The sequence below is a fragment of the Cavia porcellus genome, unplaced genomic scaffold, assembly GCF_034190915.1.
Source record: "Cavia porcellus strain 051 isolate PalLab524CR breed Dunkin Hartley unplaced genomic scaffold, mCavPor4.1 scaffold_6, whole genome shotgun sequence".
In the NCBI taxonomy this organism is placed as follows: domain Eukaryota; kingdom Metazoa; phylum Chordata; class Mammalia; order Rodentia; family Caviidae; genus Cavia; species Cavia porcellus.
This window is the reverse complement of record NW_026947489.1, coordinates 6809419-6834443: the sequence shown is the minus strand read 5'-3', so window position 1 is coordinate 6834443 and position 25025 is coordinate 6809419. Positions and strand designations below refer to the sequence as shown.

General features: G+C 54.6%; 2 protein-coding genes across 8 annotated transcripts in view; one reads left to right on the top strand and one right to left on the bottom strand.

Annotated features, from left to right (window-relative positions):
• Positions 1-25025, top strand: part of Klf13 (KLF transcription factor 13) — a 44517-nt gene that overhangs the window by 11260 nt on the left and 8232 nt on the right. The gene's annotated exons all lie outside the window — the stretch shown is intronic.
• LOC106028891 (uncharacterized) lies at positions 21291-24973 on the bottom strand. 7 transcript variants are annotated; one of them, XR_001202532.3, is made up of 3 exons: positions 24845-24973; positions 23713-23830; positions 21291-22787 (listed from the first exon to the last, which is right to left on the bottom strand). XR_001202532.3 is itself a non-coding variant. In XM_013158733.3 (2 exons), the coding sequence occupies exons 1-2, from the start codon at positions 24331-24333 to the stop codon at positions 22610-22612; spliced, it is 696 nt and encodes a 231-aa protein (XP_013014187.1). In that variant the 5' UTR covers positions 24334-24565; the 3' UTR covers positions 21291-22609. The 7 variants fall into 7 exon arrangements, 1 of the variants encoding a protein (XP_013014187.1); XR_010047915.1 differs by lacking the exon at positions 24845-24973 and adding an exon at positions 24690-24838; XR_010047914.1 differs by lacking the exon at positions 24845-24973 and adding an exon at positions 23355-23435 and having other exon boundaries at positions 23713-24574.

Below are 25025 nucleotides of genomic sequence, written 5' to 3'. Positions count from 1 at the left end.
GCTTCTAGAAACTGTCAGATAGGTAAGCGTGTGTGAACCCAAAGGCAGACCTCTGTACCAGTGCTCAGGCTTCTCCTTGGAGGTCGATGTGTGAACTCACCTTGCACCTTAGTGCAGGTGCTGTGATGCGTCTGTTCTCCGTTAAACCCTTAGCTGCTCATGCAGGCAGCATGGGCCAGTCACCTCTGGCTGCGTCCTCCTTGGTGCCCACCTGCCTGTGCCTCAGTAGAAGTGTCCTGGTGGGAATAACTCTAGGTGGCTGGATCGTGGCAGCAGGTTCTCATCCTTTGCTCTTCCTGGGCTTCCCTGCTCTGCCAACTCTGAAGTCCATAAATTACGGTGTATAGAGTCACCCACTCAAGTGCGGAGCTAGGTAAATACACAAGAAAGCAGCGTCCTTCATTTATAGAACTGACCAGGTCACCCCGTGACTGTTAAGTTCTGTAAAGCTATATCAGAGAGCCACCCTGACTTTCTGAGCTGCTCTGCAAAGCTACCCCTGGCCTGTTCCTAGGGTCCAGCCTTCCCAGCGGTTGCACAGAGCTCTCCGGGTCCTTTCCCACGGAATAGCCTTTGTGATGGACTGGGCTGCCCTAACAAACAACCCCAGGTGTGCCCTGCAAGAGGCATCTCCCACACCAGTGTGTGCCCCATTTGCTGCGAGCGAGGGGCACAACCACCCAGCAGTGAAGAAAATGTCCAGATCTGCTGCATTTATTTTAGCATGAGTTCCCGGGCTCCTCAGCTTTTTCCCATTGAGCACCAGGCAGCTGTCCCTGGGGTGGTATTGAGGGTATTGATGCCTGGTGCCCCAGTGCCCTTGGCGTTCCTCCCTCCCTGGGCACTGAGCAGTGCCCCCTCCTGTTTTTTGGTCACACTTTCTCTCTTTGTGAGGGAAAAACTTGCCTAGCTCCAATGGACTCTTTGAAGGATAGGTGCAGATTCACTTGTATGTGAAGAACTTAGTGTTGGAGGCAAAAAACCTCAAAGATCCCAGCATGTATGGAAGAGAGTTAAGTGCAGCCGTGTTTGGGGCCCTGTGAGATGTTCAGCGCCAGGACTTCTGCATGGTCTGCGAGGCCAAATGGTTTGCATTTGGACTTTGAGCCCCCGGCACTGCTGTATCTCTTCCTGGCCAGTGTGTGGACTGTTGGTTACATAGATGCTGTGTTTTAGGAACCCTCTTTCGGAGCATCTCAGGGTTTTGTTTTTATCAGAGAAAGGCCTTTCCATGTGATTGCACCTTGCTACCTAAGCAGAGAGGCAGCGTGGCATATCCACGAGGATACCACCCTTGGAGTTGGAGCAGGCCAGGCTCTCCCCGGGGTTTTTATCTCTAAAGTGGGTCTCTGTGGTCACTATGACCTTAGAGAGTAGATGGGCAGGGATGAGACACCCTGGGGAGAGCTTCGGGTGCAGATCGTGTGTGTGTGTGTGTGTGTGTGTGTGTGTGTGTGTGTGAGTGTGTGTTTAACCTCCAGCATTGCTCACGGGCACCTAGGAGGACACTTTTGCTGTTTTGCCTTTTGAAAAGAAACTGAAGTGCTTTCTTGAAGTAGCTTCTGGGTCATCCCTCAGTTTAGCGCCTGCCTTGACCCTGCCTTCCCAGCAGACCTGTGCAGAGAGTAAGGGTGAGCCTTATAGCTGTGTGGTCCAGCTTTCATGTTGAATATCCTGGTCTTAAGGGTGCTGCAGGGCGAATCAAGCTCCGGCTGCAGACAGGTAGGGTAGACGGAGAGTTTCAGCGTGCACCCTGTTGCTGTGGAGACCCCGTTGCTGGGCGTGGACTTGCACTCAGACTCTAGGGAATGGCAGCCCTATCTCAGGCGAGTCTTGATGGTTACCAGGTAACCGAACCTTCCCAGGCACCAGCCAGCAGGTTGTATCTGGCCATATTAATTAGCAGAAGCAGGCGAACTGAAACCTCAAGGTGAAAGATTCGGTCATTGGTCACCAGAGCAATTCTGGGCAAGCCAAGGTAGGGTCTGGGCCTGTGTCCTATGTTAGTAGTTTTGGACATTTTCACAGTGACAGGTGGCTGTGCCAGTCCTGCCGAGTGTGGCTCCACCCAAAGAGTCCACGTGTACTCTGAGCAAGACTTCCCAAAGTGTACTTTTGGGGACAGGTGGCTAGTGCCCTCCAGATGACTGCCCTCACCTCCCAAGGCCCAGGGTCTGTGACAGGCTTTGTTACAGACAAGCCCTCTTCAGTCTGAGCACAACAGACACTCTGCTTGCAGAAAGGCTCGCTTCCCAGGACCTCCCTGGGAGAAGCCCTGGGATGGAGCTCCGGAGCCTCTGCTCTCAGTGCGTCTTAGACATCAGCAGCCCCGGGAATCCCATCCGGACCCATGTTTGCTATTTTTGTGACCTGACTGGGCTCCTCTGGCGTCTGCAGGCACTCTACTTCTTATTTACGTGAATAATTGCTTTCAGGAGCTTTGGGCCATTTGTATGTATATTTTTTCTTTCTTTTTCTTTTATTCCTTCTTTTGGGGGCAGCAGTTTGTGTTTGCAAATATGAGGGTTGTTTCCGAAAGGGAAGCGCGGAAGCATTCTTGAGGCTGGTGTTTCAGCTGTGAACTATGGTTTCTTACTCCTTTCCTGCTTTCTTGTCATCTTCCTGTAAGTGTGTTTGGCATCAGAATGCTTCCTGTGTGGTCTGAGGTGAATATTTTGAATGGCTGTAAGTAAGAGCGTGGACTTCCTGTCTTTCTCCCTGCATCGCTTGCTTCAGATGATGTCCACGAATGTGTCACCCCACAGAGCCCCTTGCTGGGTTGGGGGCTTTGGGACAGGGGCTTTGGCTAGGGTGTGAGGCTTCTTTGACCTGCCCGTAGAGTCCTGGCTTGGCCATTTTGTTGGGACACCACAGGATGATCATGACCATGGACCTTTCATTTCCCTGCTTGCAGGATGCTGGGTGGCTCCCTTTCCTCTTCTGCCCTGAGCAGAGGGGAGGGGAGGGCAGTGGGCTGTGCTTTAGCCCACACAGGGCCTACCACATAGGTGCCACCCCAGCACCATCCTGGGAGAAGCAGTGGCAAGGCCTTGGTGACCATGGTTGGAGATCAAGTGGATCACAGATGTAGATGCCTTTGGGGCTCCACATGGGGCCCAAGACCTGACCGCAGGGTGTAGAAGCAAAGGCAGGGATGTGTAAACAGACATGCAGAAGATGGACTCAGTTCTCCAAGACCCCCTGCGTCTGCCCACTTACTGTCCCAGCCCATGTACTGCCTTGGGCCTCACACTGCTTGGCACCACCCTTTGCCTCCATCCAGGAGAGGAAGAGCCATCTCCACGCTTCTCAGTGCGAGGAGGAGCACTGAGCCTTCTGTAAGGACCAGTAGATGGGTTCTGGGTGCTGACAGGCCTGGCAGGGACCATGTGCCCACCTATGCAGGTAACACCCTTGTCCATAGTAATTAGAGCTGGATTTCTCTTAGGAAATAGATCTGGAAAAGTTTTCTGCTTAGCTGAGAGTGCCAGCTGGCTCCAGCATGCCCAGCTGGCCCGCCAGGCCTGAGTTGGGGATGTTGTGATTGACAGCCCACATCCCACCCTAAAGACCTGAGCGGGAGCTCGAAGACACCTGGGGTCCAGTCCATGGAGTCAGCTGGCCGAGATCCCAAACAGGTTGAGGAAAGTTCTGAGGCCTAGGGCCAGGGGCAGGTGTGTGGCTGTCCCAGTTAGGTTCCTTTAGCTAAGCGATTCGCCCCTTTGAATTTATATTCACTCCGCGGGTCTTGGGGTGATAGTGTGTGCTGGCATGTGCCTTAGCAGCAGCCAGTAAATAAAATACTCGTGCAGAAGTGACCTGGCTGGCAGTGGTAGCATGGCCCTGTGGGATGTGCCCCTGGCCACGCAGCCACCGGCACTTTCCCAGTTACCTCCTGATAGCACCGGGACCTGAGCTGCAGCCCTGACTTCTGAGTGTCCTGGCCAATGGCTAGGTCTCCCCGCTCCCCCGTCACAGGCCTGGCCCATGGCAAGACGCATCACCTGCTTCTTAGGAGCTAAGGCCAGGTGGCGGACAGGGTGAGCTCTGAGCCATTGGCCCACACCTTTTCCCCAACCACTGGCCAGCAAGGGTGTGTTCTAAGAATGTGGGCAACGAGCCCTGGTTCCGGGCTATGCAGTGCCCCACCCCCACCGCAAAATCTTCTGGAATATAGTGCAAGAAAGAGCTGCATAGGAGCGAGGCAGGAGGCTCTGTCTGGCTGAGAGCAGCAGGGACACTCCACGCTCTGTAGGAACAGCCCGTGGTGTGGCCTCAGGACCCCAGGCTAGCACAGGATTCTCCCCATCCTGATGTGAGTGTTAGGCAGCCAGCAGGATGGCGTGGAAATGGGTGCCCCAGGAAATTAAGAGAAGCCAAAGTCCCAGCCCTTGGTGGTTGTCGCAGGTGTTCCCAGAGGTGTATGCCGACCTTCAGGCTGGACCAGGTTTGTGGCTTGCCAGCTGTGTCTTTTCCTGGCATCTCCAGCCGTGTCAGCATGAGCAGTGGTGCTTGAGTCTGGGCTCTGTGGGCTGGGCAGGAGGAGGCAGTGGAGGTGAGGCCGAGCGAGGAGCACATGGGGTAGACAGAGGAAGTGAGATCTCAGCTCATTTTTGGCCTGGGAGAGAGAAGGTGGCCAGGGTCAGTGGCGTAGGGCTGAGGCAGCGACATGCAGCTGGACTGGGTTTGTGAAGCTGCATTTGTGAGGCATTGGTGGACAGAGCCTGGACAGGTGTGTGTGGTGCCTTCATTTGTTCCCTGGCTGTCATAGGGCCTGACTTTGGCTGGTACCTCTGTCTCTGAGGATGTGATACCTATAAGGACAGGGCTGTGTGGCCTTTCCCACATACTGCTCTGGGGGCCCAGGAGGCCCCAGCTCCTGCCCTGGCTCCCCTCCTCCTCAAGTGTGGACTGAGTGTTCAGCACCCTGTGGTTGTATGCCTCACCTGGGCCCATCTCTGCCATGCAGCCACAGCCCGAGCCAGCCGTCCCCACTGCTCTCTGCCTGTCACCCTGCTGATCACACCAGTGCTGGGCCTTGTTCTTGGTTTAGATGTGTGACCAATAGGATACACGGATCCTGTTCTGCCGTCAGTCTGTGGAAGGGAAGCTGGAGACCTGACCTGCTGAGGTGTCCAGTTGCACCCCACCTGCCAGCGCTTCCTGGCCTGGCCACGAGGTAGCAGCTGCTGATGGGAGTGAACAGGCTGTGTCCTCTGTCCTATGCTGGAGGAGGAGCGTGTGAGCTCAGAGGGATTGCACTTCCCACACACCTGCGCGCCGCAGCGCTGGGAACCCAGCTGTTTCTCGCAGTACCACTGGATGGTCTGGTGTTGGTTCTGAGAAGAGAGCTCATCTGAGGCTTGCAGAGCACCCCCCAACTTTCTGAAACTTTCGGCTTTTCACACTGCTTCTCCCTGTCTAACCCTGTCACCTGCTTTCCTCCTCACACCTCACTGTGGCCCCTGAGCTCTGTCTGCCCCCTGCCCTGGCCGGTCCGCTGAGCTGAGAGCCCAGAGAAGGCACCGAGCTCATGGCCCTGACATGAAGGTCTGGGCTGCCCACTTGATGGCTGTGGAAGCCCCCAGGTCAGGTCGCATCCTGGTGTTAACCTCCCCGCCCACCTCTGCCGCCTCTCAGGGCCTCCCGCCCTCCCTCCCAGCATCCCAGCTTGGCTCCCCTCCACCCCTGGTGCACGGGGCAGCAGTTCACTTCTGTTTCTTTTCTCTTTCAAAGGCCTCTCCTGCAGCTAGAAGAAGAAATGAAAATGCCACCTGTCCTCAAAAGCTTTCGGTTTCTAGACAGGGACGTCCCAGGCACTCTGTGGTGTGGCGGGGGCTCCTGCTGGGCTCCCTGGGGTCTCCCTGACCCTTCTATGCCAAAAGCTTGGCTGAGGGCTAGAGGATGGACCACTGGGCAAGGAGCAGCCTGGGGTACTGAGTGTGGGGTCAGGGAGTGTGCAGCACTGGCGGGTCCTGGTCTCTTCCACTCTGGGAGGTCAGGACAGGGAGAGGGCACACGTGCCAATCTCAGTGGTGGAGGATTTGAGGGCTTGAGGACATGGGAGTTAAGTGAGAGCTAGACATTGCCCTGAGGTAAGCAGGTGTCCCCACAGCTCTTGTGTGGCACCAGCCTCCAGAGAGAGAGAGAGAGAGAGAGAGAGAGAGAGAGCATGAGCGAGGGAGCGACTTCTGCCTTGGTTACCACCTGGAGAGACCAGGGCCACCAGCTTCTTAATAGAGGCCTCTGGACCAGTGTGCCCCGAGGAGGTGCTCCCCTCAGCACAGGGAAAGGGAGTCTCATGAGAACTGCAACCAGGCCTGCGCCGCAGAGGAGTGTCTGTAGGTGGGCTTGGACCTGTGGCTCTTGCCAAGGTGGCCACAGAGGGGTGACGTCCACAAGAGTCCCCACAGGGACCACAGGGGCAGCCAGGCACCTCTTGGCACTCACACGCTCTCCCTGGCTTTGCACTGAAGTGACAGCAGAACCCGAAGGCTGAGCGTGTCAGCATGCCTTCGGTGCCGTCTGGACGGAAAAACTCTCTCCATGTGTGAGCCCACCAATGTGCACACACCCACACACAAGCCCACACAGGCATGCACTTTTACTGGAAGGATCCCTTTACCACAGGCCGTTTGGCTGCTGCAGAAACCCTCAGAGAAGTGCAGTAGCACCTGCAGTTTCCCCTCCACGAGAAGACTGCTGCCTGGCTCTGCTCTCCTTAATGACGTAGAACCAAGTAGCCCAGGGAGCCCTGCCTGCCAGCGGTGGCCCCGCAGCTGTGTGAAGGTGCAGCTGGCCGTGGAGACCTGCATTTTATGACCTGGGGCTCGTACCGCATCCCAGCCCTCATGACTTGGGCTGCTCGGGAGCCTTGGTTCACTGGCATCAGTTTTAGCAGCGCCCAGAGCCTGTGTGGAGGCCTAGAGTCTTAGTCCTTATTGGCTACTGTAACAAAATACCATAGACTACCTTACAAGCCACAGAATTTATTTCTGAAGGCGGAGAGTCCCAGACCAAAGCACCAGCAGGTGGCATTTTTGGTGAGGTCTGTGTAGTTCACAGACGGTGCCTTCACACAGCGGACAGTTCCAGGCAGCTCTCTGGGGTCTCCCCAGTGAAAGCACCAGTCACAGGCACATGGGCACCCGAGTGACCTGATCACCTCGCAGGGACTCCGCTTCCTGATAGCATCGCACTTGGGCTGGGGATGTCAACATGCGTTTTGGAAGATGTTCAGACGACACAGCACACAGTGTTTTTTTCTGGAAGTACATAGCACAGTGGGGTGCAGTGTCTGTCCTCTACTCACAAGGGCTTCTTTGTGCCGTGAGGGCCGGGACCATGGCTGTGACTTTCATTCCATCGGGGAATCCAGGTCCTTGGGGAAACACTGCCACCGACTGAGGGAAGGGAGGCAGACGCTGAGTTCCCGTTGTCCTGACTGCAGATCGTCATGACATCGACACTTTCCCCAGAAGTGGGGTGACCAACAGCCTTCTGCCCGTGGGCGATCCCGGTGACCCTGGACAGCAGTGGTACCGCAGTCCTCTTCTCAGATGGCAGCCGTCCAGGGAGAGGGTCCCGAGGTTGCCTGCTCTGTGCCGTGCTGATTCTGGGCCTCAGATTCTCCTCCTGAGAGTGGGCGGTGACCCTTCATGGGCATTGGGGAATAAATGGGCTGCTCACCGCAGGAGGAGAGTCCACTGGGCCCCTGAGAGAAAGTGCAGGCCAGGCGTGGGCCACCGAGCCCATGACCCAGGTCACGGGAAGACAGAAGCCAGCACTGGGGCTGTAGTCTTCAGCCTGGATAACTCTGGGTCACAGCGGCCAGTGCCCGGCCTGCCAGGAGGAACTTGGGGGTGAATTAATGAAAAGCAGATTGAGTTCAGATGGCCCTGAATTCCATACTCGGTTAAGTGGTAGAACGTGATCAGCTGTGTGTCCGGGTCTGAACCAGAAGTAGAGAGCGCGGCTGAAGCTGCCAAGTCCCCCAAGCAGGCTTGCAGAGCGTGTCTGTTCCATGGGATGAGATGCTCTTTTCCACCAAATGAAGCCCCAAAGAGAATTTCACTCTAGGCCATTCTAGGACTTAGAGGACAGCGTGCGACCTTTGTTTTTCTTTTTTGTCTTTTTCCGTTTTATCGGTACCTGGGATCGAACTCACAGCTGTCTGCTTGCAAGGCAAGGCGCTTATGCCGCTGAGGTAAATCCCCAGCCCCTGTTTTTCTTTTTGAAACAGGGTCTTACTGTGTTGCTCAGTCTGTCCTCAAACTAGCAGTCCTCCTACCCTAGACTCCAGAGTAGTTGAGATTACAGGCATGCACCACCATGCTAGATTTCAGCCTCTGTTGTTGTTTTGAGACAAGGTCTTGCTATGCAGTTCAAACTGGTCTTGATCTCACTATGTAGTCTTGACTACCCTCAAACTCACAGTGATCCTCCTGCCTCAGCCTCTCAAGTGGTGAGATTACAGGCTCAACACAAGTATGCACATTACAGACCAGGAAGAAGCCAGTGACCCATCCCAGTTATAGTGGGGTATTGGGCACCTGAGTGCAAGGGTCCTGGACAGATAGGATTGGGTAAGGCTGGGGAGAGGCAGAGCAGGCTCGCTGGGAGCAGGGCCCCCAAATGTTCACTTGCCATGCAGTCCATTGTTTAGAAGCAGACCTGGCCCCTGTTGTGCCTGGGCTGAGTGAAAGCTCCCTCAGCGGGACAGGTGGATGCCTGTGAGCAGATATCATTGCAGACTTCCAAGGAGGAGGAAGGCTTTGTGGTCCTGGGCAAGGTGCTCTGCTTGGGCTCTGTCTTTATCAGATGCTTAGAGTTTCGGGTGTTGGGAATTGTGTCTCCACAATTCCCTTAGAGTAAAGGGAATGAGGCCAGCGCTTGGACCTCTGCACCTGTGTGACTTACCAAACGTTTGGAGGAAGCAGTTTGGTATATCAGGTGGCCTCCAGGCCAGCTTCCTGGACGTTCTCAGCAGATCTGGTTCTTGTGCAGTTCACTGCTGCAGTGTTCAAGCCTGGAGGGATTCCCAGGCCAGACTGGCTCTGCTCCCTTTAGAGAAGCCTTCGGTGGTCCAGGCCAGGAGGGAAGGCGTGGTCCAGTGAACTGCAAGCCGCCCCATGGCAAGGCCAGAACCCAGGCCTGGCACCTGCTGCCCGGCATCCTTGCTGGGGTAGGCAGTATGAATAGGTGAAGAGCCCTGCTTTGCATGGCCTCTCTGTGAGCTTCGTGGACATTCAAGTAGAGAATCCCACTGTGTCTCCAGAAATTATTTGCTTTTTAAGGTGACCCAGAGGACCGGGGATTTAGCTTAGCAGCACAGCACACCTGCCTGGCAAGTGCCAGGGTGTGAGTTCGATCCCCAGCACCAAATGAATAAAGTGATCCACCGTCCCTGGATGAGGTGGCGGATCCCAAGCTGAGTCAGAACCTGCAAACATGAGTCGACAGTCAGAAATGCTCAGCTTGTGTCGTCATACTGTTAGCACGGCTTCTGGTGCCCTGGGACAGCATGAGCTGTGTGTCCCTGTTTCTTGAACTAGTCAGCCAGCAGTCCCAGCACTCTGAGGGGCTGAGGCAGGAGGGTCATAAGTTTGAGGCCAGCTTGGGCAATTTAGTGACCTAAGGAAATCTTGTCTTAAAATGAAAAAAGGGCTGGGGGTGTAGCTCAGTGTGGAGGCCCTGAGTTCAATTCCTAGTGCCTGAAAAAATTTTCAAGAAGTTCAGCATGTTAGTTAAAGATAATTTAGAGATCAGGAAAATACGAAGTGAAAATTTAGAGAAATCAGTCATTCTCATCCCACTCCACCAAGTCACCACTGTTACTGTTAGCACTATTATTGCACTGCTGTTATAGTGCTTGGACTCAAACTCTGAGGCAAGTGTTCTAGCTCTAAGCTGTGCCTGAGGCCTCCAGCCTTGTCTAGGGTGGCTGCCCGGGGTGACCTTCCTGTTCCCGTCTCTGCCTCGTTTTGCAGGTCCTGGGGGTGTGTAGCTGTGGGTGTCTCCCATGCTTCGCTCTATGGACAGGCCATGGTGGCCACCCACAGTGTGCACCCTCGTCTTCAGTGTCAGCCTCTAGGAGCCCGTGGAGAAGGAGCGTGTCCAGCTGCTTGGCTAGGAAGGTGGTGGGTTTGCTGTGTCGTCGTTGGGTACCAGGCAGGTCTTGCAGGGAACAATTGCAGTTTAGATTTCTGACAGAGCAGCAAGCCCCACCCTGTCCTCGGGGACTTCAGCTCTTCTGGTAACTTCTCTGGACTGTAGAGGTCTGGAGGGTTTGTGGCCTGGCCTCAAATACCAGGGCCAGAGATCTCACAGTCCAGAGAAGGGAGAGTGTTTCACAGCAGAGACTTGGCTCGGGCTGGCCACTGTGTACCTGGCACAGGCCACATCCACATGTTCTGTCCCTCCTCTCAGCCCCAGTGTCTTCTGGGTGGCCCTCCCCATGCCCAGAGGGACTGGACAAGGGAAGGTACCCTGGGCACCCTATCCTCAGCGTTGTGGGTGCTGCTTCAAATGCATGAACCTGGTGGCACCAGGGAGAAGGCACTGGCTGCACCAGCCTTGCCTGGTGTAGCTGTAAGCAGGACCTGGGCCTTGTGACCTCCTTCCGCGTGAGCCGCATGGGTGGTCAGCCAGCAGCACTGGAGATGGCTGAAATTAGCACCTGTGAATGGGAACCCCCCACCCCTGGACCTCTCACCCTTACCGTCACTCCCCTTGGAGGAGAGGAGACCTTCCTTTTGAGTTTGTTTCTCCTTTTTAACTGAAACCAGGCTGTTTCCAGGAACACAGTGCACCCTGCCACCCTGCCTCACACACCGGAAGGGTCTCTTGGCATCGTCTTCTCCCTCCCAGAGCTGGGAGCAGTGTCCTCAGGCCTGGGGCGTCTCCGCAGCCTGTGCATTTCCAGGCTTTGTGTGTGCTTCCCAGCTCGGAGTTATGGCTCCTGGGCTGATTTATTTCTTTCGACATTTGCAAACTGGTAGGCAGCAGAGAAACTTAATGTTTCCTATGCATCACAAGCTGAGCTAAGTTCCTTTAGGAGCAAAAGGGGGAAGGACCTTACTTCTGGGTCCCCAACTGTGGGTGTTGCCACATAGAACCCCAGGGCATTGGGCACTGAGACTTCAGTGTGGGCACTTGGAGTTTTTTGGGGGGCAGCAGTTCCTTGACCTTGGAGTGTGATAAGGCCAGACCTTCCTCGCCCTGCAGCGACCGTACAGTTGGCCTGGGCTGTGGGCTCTGCTGGCCCACCGCCTCTTCTGAGCATGTGGTGGCTCAGACTCTGAGTGGGTTATCCAGAAGGGGTGAGCTGGAGAGGTTGGTGATAGGGCAGGGGTGCCTGGCAGGGGTGGGCTCAAGCGTGGCTTCACTACTTGCAGGTTTTGTGACCTGCCGGCCCTCTTAGGCCCTCTCAGGGACTGATTCTCAGTCTGTTGTCTGGGGAGCTTTTCTGGTTTGTGTTAAAAGCCGAGTGCCTGGCAATGCAAGAACAGGGCCGTATAATCTGGTTATAGGGTGCTGCCATCCCAGGGAGACAGTCACAGCCAGGTCAGTGCTCAGGGTGCCTGCTTCAGGCTCTCTGTCCCAGGAACTCTGGGTGCTGTTTCAAACTGTATACTAGCAGGGCAGGCAGTAGAAGGCTTTCTGGTGAAGTGGGGTGACCTGGGGGTTTCTTAGGCTTGGCCTCGTCCCTGCCACCTGGCCTGGTCCACCTGGGGCTGGCCAGGTGTCAGGTCTGGTCCCCACAGGGGTTGGGCTGCTTCCAGATCTGTTTTCATTTTCAATTCCCTTTATTGCTAAACCACCTCAGAGCCACAGAGAACAAACTGTTGTCCTCAGCCGACCTCAGATTCCTGGCCTCAATTGTTTGCCCGTTTGCTAATTTTAGCTTCTGATCATTTCCACCCTTATCCTCCCCCCCAAAGGGAGACACAGACCAAGAATAGCTGCCTGGAAGGGGGGCTGCGGTGGTTGTGGCCAAAGTTCCCACAGTGATCTGGCAGTGTGTGCAGGGCAGGCAGCTCCCTGCAGGCAGGCCTGGGGAGGCGGGGAGGGCCTTATACAGGCAGGGCCCTCTCCCTGAAAACCCAGTACTCTTCAGCCCTTTGTGTGCTTCAGAGCAGAAGAGGACTTTTTGAGCAGAAGAGGACTGTTTGAGTTTGTTTCTCCTTTTAAACAGAAACCAAACGGCTTCCAGGAAAATAGTGCACCCTCACGGCCCTGCCCAGTCAGTGCACAGATCCCTGGGAGTCGCTGGCTCCTCCAAGCCACCCAGACTCCAGAAACCAAGTTGTAGTCTGGGGTCAGATGTGGCATTGGGCAGCAGCCAGGCCCCGGAGGCTTCCTGGTGTGGAGGACTCGGGCATAGCCAGTGCTTGCCCAGAGTGACCGTGGAGCCAGCACAACTCTGCCTTCCCAGGCACAGGAGCAGCCAACACCAGGCTTCCCGGACACAGAGCTGTGGAACAGCAATGGCGGTCCGAGATATCAGGCCCCAACCACAGGATGGGACCCACCCCGCAGGGCAGGCAGAGGAGCAGCTGACCCAGCCCAAACCACAGGGAGCAGGCCTTACAGGAGAAGAGATAGTGAAATCCAGCGGCCCTCCCCCACGCTGGGCCTCCGGCATGCAGTTGCAGTGTATGTTCCGCTCTATACTTTTTTAAAAAGTTTCTTATGTGGTACTAAATACTGAGCTACACCTCGAAGACATTCGAAATATTTTTATTGAATTTTCGAGATAGGATTTTGCTAAATTTCCTGAGCTGGCTTAAGTTTGCAGTCCTCCTGTTTTAGTCCCCCCCCTCCCCCCACAGTGCTGGGATTATATGCTTGTGCCTCCAGGCCCGGCTTATTTTTAAGCTTTTATTGTACAGAACATCTGAGAGATCTCACGGTTGAGAGGAGTGTGTAGCAAACACCCACATCCTCAGCACCCCCTACCTACCCTTCCTGCTGTCACTTCTCTGACCTCCCCTCAGCATCTCCGCCTCCCTCCTTTCAATTGTTTTGAGAGAAATCGAGACACTGTCATTTTACCCATAAATATTTCAGTGCCATTCTGTTTTGTTTTATTTTGTGTTTTTGAGACAGGGTCTCGCTATGCAGTTCAAGCTGTCCTTGATCTCACTTTGTAACCCAGGTTGATCTCGAACTTGCAACAATCCTCTTGCCTCAGCTTCACGAGTGCTGGGGTTACAGGCATGTGCCACCATGCCCAGCTAGTGCCACTCTCGTAAGTGTGAAGCCCCCTTACCTCGAGGCTGGAGCCACTATTGAAAGACTGGGGCTGGCAGTGGAGCCCAGAGGTAGAGATGTTTTGTCCACATGAGCCCCTGGAGTCGATCTGCATGATCCCCCCTAAAAGATGTGTTCCCATTTCTCTGTCCCTCAGCCTTAAGTTATAACTATAGAACTTGTAAGTAAAAAAACCAGCCGAGAAACAACCTGAAGTGCTGAGCTACCTGGATGTACATTTCTAAAATCAAAAGCAGCAACCAAAGACAGCCCAAGTTCCTGTGAGGGTGAGACAGGTAGGTGAAGAAGCCGCCCTGTCAGTGTTCCCTTCGGAGGAACCCTCGCCTCCCCAGGAACAGGGCGGCAGGTGTCACCCCCGTACCCCGCAGGGCCCAGCTCCCTCCCAGTTTCGGAAGAGGGCTACCCAGAAGTCACTCTCTAAGGAGAGCCTGGGCTGCCTAGTGTGTCACACCCATCCTGTTTTATAAATCACTTTTTGGGGCTGGGGGGGTGGCTTTGTTGTAGAGCTCTTGCCCTGCATGCACAAGGCCCTGGGTTTGATCCCCAGCACTACATACACACACATGTGCACACACACACACACTGAATATTAGGAAAAGTATTTTTAAAATTTCAGGGAACAGCGTGTGTGGATCTCAAGCGCGGCTCAGGGATCTGGCTGTTCTCATTTTAGTGCCGAGGAGCATGCTCCTCGCCGCTGTCACACGCCGCCCTACCTCTCTGGAGGCAGCTCTCCAGCTTCTGGCTGCCTGTGGCTTTGGGTTTTCACCTTGTTGCTCAGTGTCTTCAGCTTTAGGTGCTATCTTTTGACATCCCAAGATGGCAGATAAGGACGTGGCTGCCTGTCACCCTGCCCACGGGTACCCTTCCCACTCTGTTGTGATGATCCTGTCTGTAGGTGGGGGCCTGAGTTCAGGATTTCCAAGATGGTAACTGTAAGTGATGGCTGCAGTGACCCATGCATTATGCACATTTATTTCCCTGTTTTGTGTTCGTTTGTTTGCTTGCTTGTTTTTCTTGGTGCTACTGCCAATGACTTGTCCCCACACCTCCTGGCCCACTTAGCCTGGCAGCATGGTCCTCTGGGCCTTGGCTGGAGTTCTGGGACCCCTCTGCAATACTGAGGCCCCTTTCTTTTTTTTTTTTTTTTTGTCTTTTCGTTTTTACTGGTACCAGGGATCGAACTCACGACTGCCTGCTTGCAAGGCAGGCACTTATGCTGCTGAGCTAAATCCCCAGCCCCTTGAGGCCCCTTTCTTTCTGCATCTTGCTAAGCCCCTCTTTCACAGCTTCCCGGAAAGAAGAGGTGCAAAGGAGGCAGGGCTTTGAGCCTTACTTGTCAGGAAATGGCACCATTCTAGTCTCACACTTGGCTCGTGCTTGGCTGGGTGTCAGATCACGGCTGGGGTGGTTTTCTCCCGAGGCTTTGAAGGCTGGGCTGTCTCCATCCCCTGACGTTGTTGTGGGAAGCCCTTCTGATTCCTGACCCTCGGTACCTGCCTGGCTCTGTTCCCTTCAGGAGTTTTCTGGTTGGCGCCTTATCCCAGGGCTCCAAGGGGAGGTGCATATGGGGCGCCTGGGCGTGCTGCTTGTGCTGCTCTCATCTTTGTGTTTTTGTTTGTATTTCATTCTGCTTTGCTCTTTTCCTGAAAAGAGCCTTCTCCTCCAACTTCGCTGCTGGGGTTTTTGTTTTGGCCCTGTTTTCCCTGCTGTCTTTACTTTCCAGCGTGTTTGGTCATCGCAGGTGTCCATGGGCACGGGCGGGCAGGCAGGCCTCTGCGCAGGGTACAGACCCTGTGTGCACACTGTCTTTTTAGCTTAGTGTTCAGGGTCTCCCTCTGTAGCCTCGCTGCACCCCGCCACCACTGCCGAGGCTCCTTTCCCACGAGGGGACACATTGTGCGCGGATGGAAGGGCTCAGTGTCTACTTTCTCCGCCATCTTTCTTCTTCCCAGGTTCCAGTTCTTCTTGTCAGTCCCCCTAACCTTTGTCCTTTTACCTTACTGGGACCTGGGAGTGCTCTTTGCCTTGCTCTGGAATTCCTGTTTGGCTTAGGGTTCAGCATGGGAGGTCCAGGGAGGATGAGAGGGAAAGGTACGAACCAGAGGGGGGGGGGTAAGGAGGAGAGGCCCTGCCCTTGTTGGCAGTCACCCTCCTTGGGCTCCTGTAGAGTGACATTTTCGGGGATTGGCTAGAGCGACACCCAGGAGACGTTCTGGAAAGCACTGAAGGCAGCTCAGAAGGAGACAGTCATGTGGAGAAGGGAGAGGGCCCAGATCTAAGGTTCTAGGCCAGGTCCTGAGGTCAGTAGTCCCGGACAGGTGTCACAGCCCCAGGAGGCCACCAGGGACCCAGCTCATTTTCTTTCTTCAGATGTGCAGGGATGGCCATCGTTAACCCCTGGTGGCACCTGCTTCCACAGCGTCAGGACCAGATCCATGATCCGGACAGGAAGAAGGGGAGGCAGAGTGAAGGGATTGTGGCCCTCTTTATCAGGGGGAGGCAGTTGGTGCTTCTTCGGGGTTCGCTGGGCAGAACTGGTTTACAGACAGCCCCAGCTGCAGGGGTTGGGAAGGAAGCATTTTACCTGAGCAGTGCAGGTCAAGACGGAGAGGAGGGCCCTGAGACAGCAGATACTCGCCCGGGGCTGCCGCGTTGCTGGCTGGCTGCCTTGCACAGTGGGAAACGCGTCACTGCTGAGGGAAGAGTGCACCTGACAAAAGTGACCGCTCTGTGATGCTCCTAATGCATTTGGGGAGCCTCGGAAATCCCTTCCTCCGGCATGGACTTTTTCTTTATCAGTTCCGTCGGTGCCGGCCCTAGGCACTGTCGAAGTGGTGTTGGCATGTGACTCAGAAGTAAAGCCACACGGCCATTGTGGTGGTGATCACAAAAAGTGTGCAGGACAGGCTGTCTGCGGTTCATGGCCTAAACTGAAGCTGTCCTGTCTCCTTGGCCTCCTCTCGGCTTCTCAGACCTTCGCGTTTTCATGATCTTGGGAGTTTTGAGGAGGACTGGGCAAGCACGTTGTAGATTGCTCCTGAGTTTGCGGTTGTCTGATGTCTTCCCTGCGATGGGGATGGGTTTTTAGCTTTTGAGGTGCAGGGCCACCTCATCGCTTCAGTCTGGAGGAATGAGAGCCGCATGACCTGTCCTGCTGTTTACATTGCTCAGATATCCCAACCTTGGCCAGGAGCTCTTTCAGGCCAGCTCCTGTGTCCCTCTGACATGCCCGTCGTTTTGATTTTTTTTTTGTCTATTTCCTGACTTCCTGGCTGTTACAAGACACCCAAGGCTCAACTTGGATTTTCCTTGGCCCAGCTCTGGAATCAGCTGTTCCCCAAGGAATCTCTTATTTTTCGCTGGAAAACTCTTATTAGCAGCCACAACCTGAGTGCAGAGTGTGCCTCTGCACTGGGCTGTCACTGCTTCCAGCCCTGCTCAGAGCTAGGAAGTGCGGGTGTGTGCTCCTGTTGGAGCAGCACATGCCTGTAAGGACTTCTCCCTCTCGCTGCCTGTGCACACCGAATAAAGCACGCTGAGACCCCAGATGGGGGTCAGCCCACGGGCGCGTCTTCGTCTCCTCCAGCTGACCTGTCCCCCTACACCCCCCAGCAGTGTGACACCGGCTCTCAGCTGCCCGAGGGCCCTCACATGCTTGTGCAGCCCCTGCGTGTGTGAGGTGGTTACAGAATCATGTGCCTGCTCTTGCATAAAGCGAGCTTGCTTACGGGCCTGTGGTTCCTTTTCTGTGTTTTATAGTTTCCCATCAAAACGCTGTTTCCTCTGTTTCTTAGCCTGGCCATGTGACTTGTCTGTGTATGGTGAGAGTCTTTTGCCACTGTCTGAGCTCCATCCTGGGATCCCCCAACTTCCTGGATGATTTTTTTTTTTTTTTATAAAATGTTATACAGTCAAAGCACATTATTTGTGCACAGTGATGAACAGTCCAAAAGTTATTTCTTCTTTATTTTCTTTTTCGTAATGTGCAAACTCAGGGCTAAGTAAGCACTCTAGCACAGAGCTGTATCCTGGTGCTAACTTTTATTCCTTTCTGAGACGGGATAGCTCAGACTCGTCCTGACTGCTTGACTGCTTGGAGTCACGTCATTGTGATGCTTTCACCTCCTGAATGGCTGGGACTTACAGATGCCAGCCACTGTGCCTGGCTAGACCTCAGTTTTACAGATGCATTCTTGTGTCTGCTGCTCCAGGACTACACAGAACAGTTCTGTCACACTGGGGGACGGCCCTGAGCCCCCTTTCATCAGTCCCCAACCTCGCTCCCCTCTGGCAAGTTTTCTCTCCTCATGTGTTTGCACTTTGCAGATTGCCTTCTCGATGGAGTCGGGCAGGTTTTAGGTCTGTCTTCTTCCACTGTGCATTTAACACATTCACAGTGAGGCTGTAATTCGTGTCATGCTGCCAGGTAGCTCGACACAAGTGACATCCGCATGACTGTCCCAGTGGGCAGCTTTTTATTAATTTTGTTAGTAAAAAGATGAATGAAAGTGAGTAGGTCCATTTGTAACACCCGTGGTACATGATGTGAGCGGGCACACACACACATGTGTACGCCGGAGCCCTTGTCTGTGGTGGCACCTAATCTGCTGGCAGAGATCATAGGTATTTTATTAGTGCTGTTCTAAAGGGGACCTTAGAAATGGAAATTTTTCAAATGTGTTTTATAACTCTTAACAGGAGGAGGGAAAGCACCTTTATAAAATCCCTGGCATGTGGAACACTTCCAGACAAGTGTACCAGTGCGTGCAAATCAGTGCTACTTCCTTATCAGAGGTCAGGGGCGTGGGTTCTATGGAAGTGTCCTGCTTGTGAACCGGAGATTGGTGGTACATGCAGATGTGACTATTCCTGTTGTATTGTTACCCATGTTCTTACTGCCCAATCAGTCCAGCTGAAAAACACAGGAGTGCCAGAAGAGACAGTCACATAACCCTGCTTTGTAGTTTATAGCTTTACGCGTTTCATGCATGCATGTGCACAGCGGGGTCAGCCACTTGGTAGTCTGTTTGCTTTGCTGTGCAGCTAAATGAGACTGGCTGTAAGCCGCCCTGTCTGTGGCTAGGGGAACACTAGTATCCGTGGCATTAGACACAGACAGCCAGGCAGGCTCTCCTTGTCCACCCTGCCCCTCAGTGGATGAAGTCTGGTTCCAGTGACACCAGAGAGCACCAGATCCCCCATCCCATGCTTCGGGGACCTGCAGGTGACAGACAGGGCACAAGACAGGCTTCCTGTCTGGGTGGTTGTCCAGCTTTCACCAGCCCTGTCTTGGCATCAGCAGACCCCGATAGCCATGGTGGTGGAGTACCCTGCAAAGCTGTCAAACAGGCTACTCAAACTTTGGGCTTCTGGGAACTCAGGGAAGGACACGGAGGCCAGCAGCCTTTTTCTCTTCCTGGCTTCCTGGCTCAGGTCATCTCCTTTAGTGTCTTGTTCCAGGCAAGGACAGCAAAAGGCAGAGCAAACTGGAGGGCCGTGCAGGAAGGCAAGGAGGAAGGGATTGTGTTGACACTCTAGGGGTGGCGGGGAGCAGTCCTGGGACAGGGCTGGGCTGGGCTTTGTCTCCCAGGAGAGGTGGCCTTCCACACAGGGTTCAGAAGTCACTGGAATACTGCAGGCTGGGCTGAGGGACAGAGCCAGGGCTGCTGGTTCCCCACCTCAAAAGACTTTCAGTGCGTGAGGATTTTGAACACAGTGGTTTTCCTGGAATATTCTGGTAATAAGTTTCCAGTAACTGCAAGTATCCGGTGATAAGTGGACCTAGGCTTCTGAAGGAGAGGCCTTGGGAGCTTCCTGGGCCTTGGTGGGTGTCAGGAGCAGAATTTTCTAGCACTGTTCAGCTCTTCTAAAAAAGACAGATTAATGTGATTTTTTTTTTCTTTTCTTTTTTTTTTTTTTTTTGGCTTTGGCCTTTAGAAACCAAAGGTTCAGGCTCATGGTCAGAATGGTAATTCTGATTTCTTTACATTATCAAATGAACTTTGAGTAGTAGTTTTTTGGTTTTGTTTTCTGCGCATTTGGAAGCTTCTACCACTTTTTTCCCCCAAGGAACTTGGAGCCCAGAGCCTGCTGCATTTACCTGGAATAGGACAGGGGGTGGGTTTGCCTGGGATCCGGAGGCAGAGGCTGCCTCTGCTGGCCAGTAGGCCCCTACGCCACGGCTTGGAGTGTGGCCTAGGGCAGCCGCCCAGCTTCTCCTGGACATGAGGAGGTCCTGTCCCTCGGGCACTAGAGATATTCTAGGCCCTCTAGGGTTACCCTCTTGATGGGAGGCCACCTACTCTGTGCTTATCCACCATGAAGTTAGAAACTGGCCAGAAGCTGCAGCCTGGCTGTGGGGGAGCTCTTCCCTATGAAGTCAGAGGCCCCCACTCCCAGGCGTAGAGGGTGGCATCACTACCCAGGGGGCTGGTCCCTCAAGTGTGGTCAGTGCTGAGCCTCGCTGCGGTTCACTTTTCTCCTGTTCTCACCTCCTAGGACAGGCCAGTGGGGGCAGTGTGCTGTGGCGATTCCTGTTCACACGTGGGGAGGGCCCGTGAAAATGCCTTTTTAGGAGAAACCCACTCAGCGGCCTTCGCTTGAAGGTGGACCTTACTGATGCCTCCCGTCCTACCTCTCAGGCGGGCAATTGGATGCGCTGGCCCACACCCAGAGAAGAGTCAAGCATGTGGCTGTGGGTACTTTGGCCACTTTTGCCATTACACCAGCTGTGTACCAAGCTGGATCCAGGCCCTTGCAGGCAGCACCCACCTGGGAGGCACCCAGGGAGAGGGCAGAGGGAGGAAATGAGGGTCAGGGGAGAGGGAGACACAGGAAGAGGAAGTGGGGTACCGTGGTTGTCAGAGAGGCAGAGAGGGGCCTCTGAATTACCCAGAGAACTCAAGGTGTACACTTGGAGGTTGGGGGCTGGGGGCTGGCAGTGCACACTGGCAAATGGTGAGGAAGGGAATGCCTTGCCCACCTCACCTTGCTGCCCCTTCTGCCAGGGAGCCCAGATGACCCTAGAGAGTGTTACTTCTTAAGCAGGGAATGTGTGAGCAGTGTCAGGTTAGCAGAGGGCTCACTCATGGCAAGGGGCAGTCGGACTTGTCCATTCCCAGCAGACCCCCCCCCCCGGCCCTGCTGATGGCTGGTGCCACCCTAGGCATCACAGCCCTGCACGGCCTGCCAGAGATAGGAAAGAGAGGCTTTTCCACCCTGGGCCTGCTTCCCCCACCCTGCACACTTCCTGCCCTCCCTCTTTCCTTCCTTATCTGTTTTTATCCAAGAGAAAACCCTCTCCCAGAAGTCTGCAGCTCCCCTGGTGACCACTCCTGCCCGCACCTGTAGACAGATGACTCTCCTGCCTTGCCCTTGGGATCTTTGGCTGGTGGCTGGCTGGGTTCTGGGCTGCCAGCATCTGCCCCACCCACCCAGGTTGGTTTGCAGTACAGTACGTGAAGGGCTTTTTAATGGCAGGAGCAAGGCGTTTGGAATAAGGAGGGGCCTTATCTGCAGTCCAGGTCTGCTGCCCTGTAAATTGTTTCTGGGTACTTATTTGCTGTCTTTCCTTAAGTCTGACCTGTTCTAAGTCACCTGCTGAACCTTTATCGGGGATCCCCTTCAGTAGAACAGCTTGTTGGGTGACAGGAGCGAGGAGCCCCAGAGCCTTGGAACCCTGCCCCAGGTATGTCTACTAGAAGGGAGGATTAGTTTGTTGCTGGTTGCTGTTTCTGAGTTCCTCATACTTTTAAGTACCCCCCCCCCCCACCACCACCACTACTGCCACCGTGGGCTGAAGAAAACCCACTCGGGGGACCGCTGTTTTAAGGGCAGTGTGTAAGCCTGATGGGGGGGGGGGGGGCTGGTCCCAGGGAGTGTTCAGTGTCTGCTTTTTAATCCTTCCTGTCTGTCTGTCCATCTGTCTACTCAGTGCCTCACATAAGCCCTGCTGCTGCGTGGCACTCTATCCTAATGTCTGAGTCTTAGATTGGCACCAATTACAATGAACATTTTCTAGTTTGCTGGTTTTTGTTTTTAATCTAATGTTCGAATATGCGGTAGCACTTTTGTGGGCCTCAAAATCTGAAAGGTCAGTTCCCAGGGAAGATTCTTGCAGCTTTCCTTGTCTCCTACCTGCTGTCCTTCCCAGTGTCCCCCGAGAGTCTGCACACATGGTGGGGAGGGGCACACATCTTCCTGCCCATCTGATCACCCTCCGTGCATTCTGTGCTGGGCCTACTTTGAGTTTTTCTTGTTTTTGTTTTTTGTTTTTTGAGACGGGGTCTTACTGTGTAGTGCAGGCTGCCTTTGGACTCACTTGTATAGCCCAGGCTGGCTCGAACTCATGGTGATCCTTGTGCCTCAGCCTCTCGAGTGCTGGGATTACAGGCATGTGCCACCACACCCAATGAGACCTGGGTTGTTCACTTGGCAGTACAGCTTGGGCATCCTCCACAGCAGTTTGGAGGCACCCCTACTTGTTTTTCATAGTGCTCCCTTGCATGGGTGTTGCACAGTACTGGGAGCTGTTTTTCCAAGCTTCTGCTGTGTTGAAGAATGAGGCGTGTATCTGTAGGTGCCTGGCGTATTTGTGGAACAAGGTACCCACAGTCCAGTCCTGCACAAAGGAGATGGTCGTTTGTGATTTTACCAGGTATTGACAGTCACCCTGCAAGGAACTTTTTAACAATTTGTACTCCCATTAGCAAAGTATCAAGAGCCTGTTTCCCGAAGCCTCAAGAGTCTGCTGGACAGAAAGCTGCATTTCAGTGATTTCCTTTAACTCCTGGTTGGGGAGGTGGCACATGTTTTCTAGCGTTGGGAGCCATTTGCCTTGGCCTTTTGTGAACGGCCTTTGTCTCTTGTTCTGTTTTATGTTGTCTTCTCATTTCTGTGAGTTTCTTCCATGTTGGAGCTCAGCCCTTGGTGACATGAGTTATGATGTACTTTTATTGTTTGCCATTTATCTTTTGCCTGTTTCTATAATGGCTTTGTCCACAAATTGTTTTATACTTCTCCACAGTCACATTTATGTCTTTTATAGCTTCTGCACTTTGGTTCATGTGGAAAGAACTTCGAGTATTATAGAACACTTTACGCCTAGACATCTGTAGTTTCATTTCTCACATTTAAATCTTGGATGGATGTATAATTTTTAATTTTTAATAAAAGTCTTAGCAGATGCATAAAATTGTGCATATTTATGGGTACCGTGTGATGGTTGGATCCCATTTTGAATTTCTCTTGGTGTAGGGGTCAAAGCATAGCTCCAGCCTTCTCTGTGAGTACTATCCAATCACCCCCTCCTACCCCCTGCAGGGCGGAGGTGTCACGTCATCTGGTGTGCAGTGGGCAGTCTGTGGGTCTTCTTTTGTTGTTCCTCCCCCACTCCACTGGCTGGTCCCTAGGTGACACCACAGTAGGCTGAGGATCTGGTCCTCTGGTTCCCCATTCCTCAGTGCCATTTCCTCATTTGCAGAGCTTTTCTGGCTGTTTTGTTTATGCTTCTGTATAAATTTTATATTCAAGTTACTATATACCAAAACACAAGCAAAACAACCACCACAAAAAACGCATACTTTAAAAAATATCTCTGCATCTGTTGCAGAAATGTGAAGACACGCACTGGGCCAAAGTGGGTGCTGAGGCTGTGCCTGCAGGTGCCCGGCCAGGCCCAGGTCCCTCCAGTGTCCTGATGCTGCTGCATGAGCACCCGTGTGAGCAGCGGCAGTGGGAAACCCACAGCAACAGTGCCAGGCTGGAGTGCTCCAAAGCAGGGGCAGGGGACAGGCAGCTTCTGCAAGCAGGCATTCCTCCCACTGACCACACCCCCAGAGCCCTCACAGGGGACTAATAGTGTGTGAAGCAGGTATCTGTGGGAGTGAGCCCTCACTCACCAGCTCACAGTAACTGAGAAGGGGCAGCCCCACAGAGGGGAGGGGGGAAGGTTGCCCCTTGGAGCAGGCATCTCCCTGGCTGGGGCGGCGAACCCTAGGGCTTGAGAGGCCCCAGCTGTGGCTCCAGCTCTGCCACCACCCAGCTGAGTGGCTGCGCCTATCTGCTGCTGGCCTTACCTCCCCAGGTCATCTGTGTGTCAGGTCTGTGGGGCGTCACTGGTGTTCCCCCGACCTGGGAGGACATGTGTGCCTGGATCTCTGCAGAGGCCAGCAGTGGATCAGCCTTGGTGTTTTGACCATCTGCTGGGCCGCCCCAGAGCAGGAGGGAAACAGGCCTTCCCCAAGACTGCAGAACACAGCAGTCTTGAGTTTGGGAGCTGAAAATGTCCCCAGGGCAGTGCCCACAGAGCAAAGCTGTCTGTTGACAGAACCTACTCTGAGTTGCAGCTACCAGGGACTGGGCACTCTGGAGAAGTGGTTTCTTTGTACAGGCCTTGGGCAGTGCCTCTCACCATCCCCCTAGAGACACACTCACGTTTATCCTTTGTGCCTCTGGAGAGATCTGTTCTGTGAGCAGGGACACCCCGTGGCCTTGATGGATCCATCTTCCTTCCCAGGACACTGTGGTCAGAGATGGGTCCTCTCCCTTTCCCCTGCCAGAGAGGGGAGTCAGTCGGGTACCTGCCACGTTGCTGGGACCAAGTAGGAGGCGGTGGCAGCCAGCTGTCCTGGTCCCAGATGGCTGCTCTGGGCTGGGCGTTGGGGTAACAGTGCAAAGCAACAGCTCCCCAGGTTGCACGCAGGAGGCGGCAGAAAGAGACGCACCGTGGTCTGTACAGGTGCAGCCTCTAGGGGCTCCCGCCTTGGGGCAGGTGGCCGACGGTTTGGGAAGCTGCGCTTGAAGAAGGTGATAGTGAGACAGGCCTTTTGTACCTAAGAGCAGGACGGCCAGGAAACGCATGCACCCTTCGCTGGGGTGCAGACCGCGGCGGAGGACAGACCCTGGCCGGTCCCTCTCCTGCTGGCCCGCAGAATGCGCCGTTCCCGGCTGTGGCTTGGGCAAGAGCAGCAGGGACGCTGTGTTCCCGATAAGATGAGGCAATCGTTCTGGGCCCTGCTGGGTTCGCAGCGGCCTCGCGGCGGCGCCAGGGAACATTTATGTAACCTTCCGGCCCCACACTCAGCCCTGCCCCGCCCGCCCGCGCGCCCTGCTTGCCCGGGCACCGGCGCCGCCACAACCCCCTCCACCTGTGCACCCCCACACGCCCTGCGCGCACTCTCCGGGCTTCACTCCGTGGGCTGGGAGTGCACTCTGCCCCGGGTGCCCTCTTCCGCCTTCACCAGGCCTGCAGTCTCTGCCCTCCCACCATCAGGACCCCCCAGCCCCCACAGGGTCCTGTTAGGGTCTGGCCCCACCTCCAGCCCCCCGCAGGGTCCCCCAGCATCCCTCCCCCTCCTCCCTGCAGACCCAAAGCCTCACAAGCCAAGCCCCGCCTCCCCCCTTCCTTTCACCCAGTCTGCTCTTCACAAGGCCTGATCTTCATCCTGTCCTGTGCTCCGGATTTCCCAGCCCAAGCAACCCCGCAGCTGTGCTCGCTGGTCCTCCTGGGGTCAGAAGCAGCCCCAGTGTGCTGTAAGAGCGCCCCCATTCCTCTTCTGAGCCAGACCTAGCTCTGTCTTTGGGAAGGGGCAGCCTCCTTATCACATGTGCAGGAGGGGGCAGATGCAGGAGTTAAATCTATCAAGGGGACTCCGGCTTCTTAGTCCCGCGGCTTCCTGTGCACTGGGGGGGGGGGGTTCAGGCTCAGCCTGTGCACCCCACCCTCCTCCTGTCCTTGCCTGTGCTTC

What these genes read in the sequence shown, in the direction of transcription:
- LOC106028891 (XM_013158733.3), bottom strand. Translation starts at nt 24,333, where the DNA reads ATGTTCCCTGGCGCCGCCGCGAGGCCGCTGCGAACCCAGCAGGGCCCA. An exon ending in CAGAGGCACAAAGGATAAAC is followed by an intron (nt 22,685 to 23,712) that starts GTGAGTGTGTCT and finishes GGTGTCACCTAG; the next exon opens with GGACCAGCCAGTGGAGTGGG.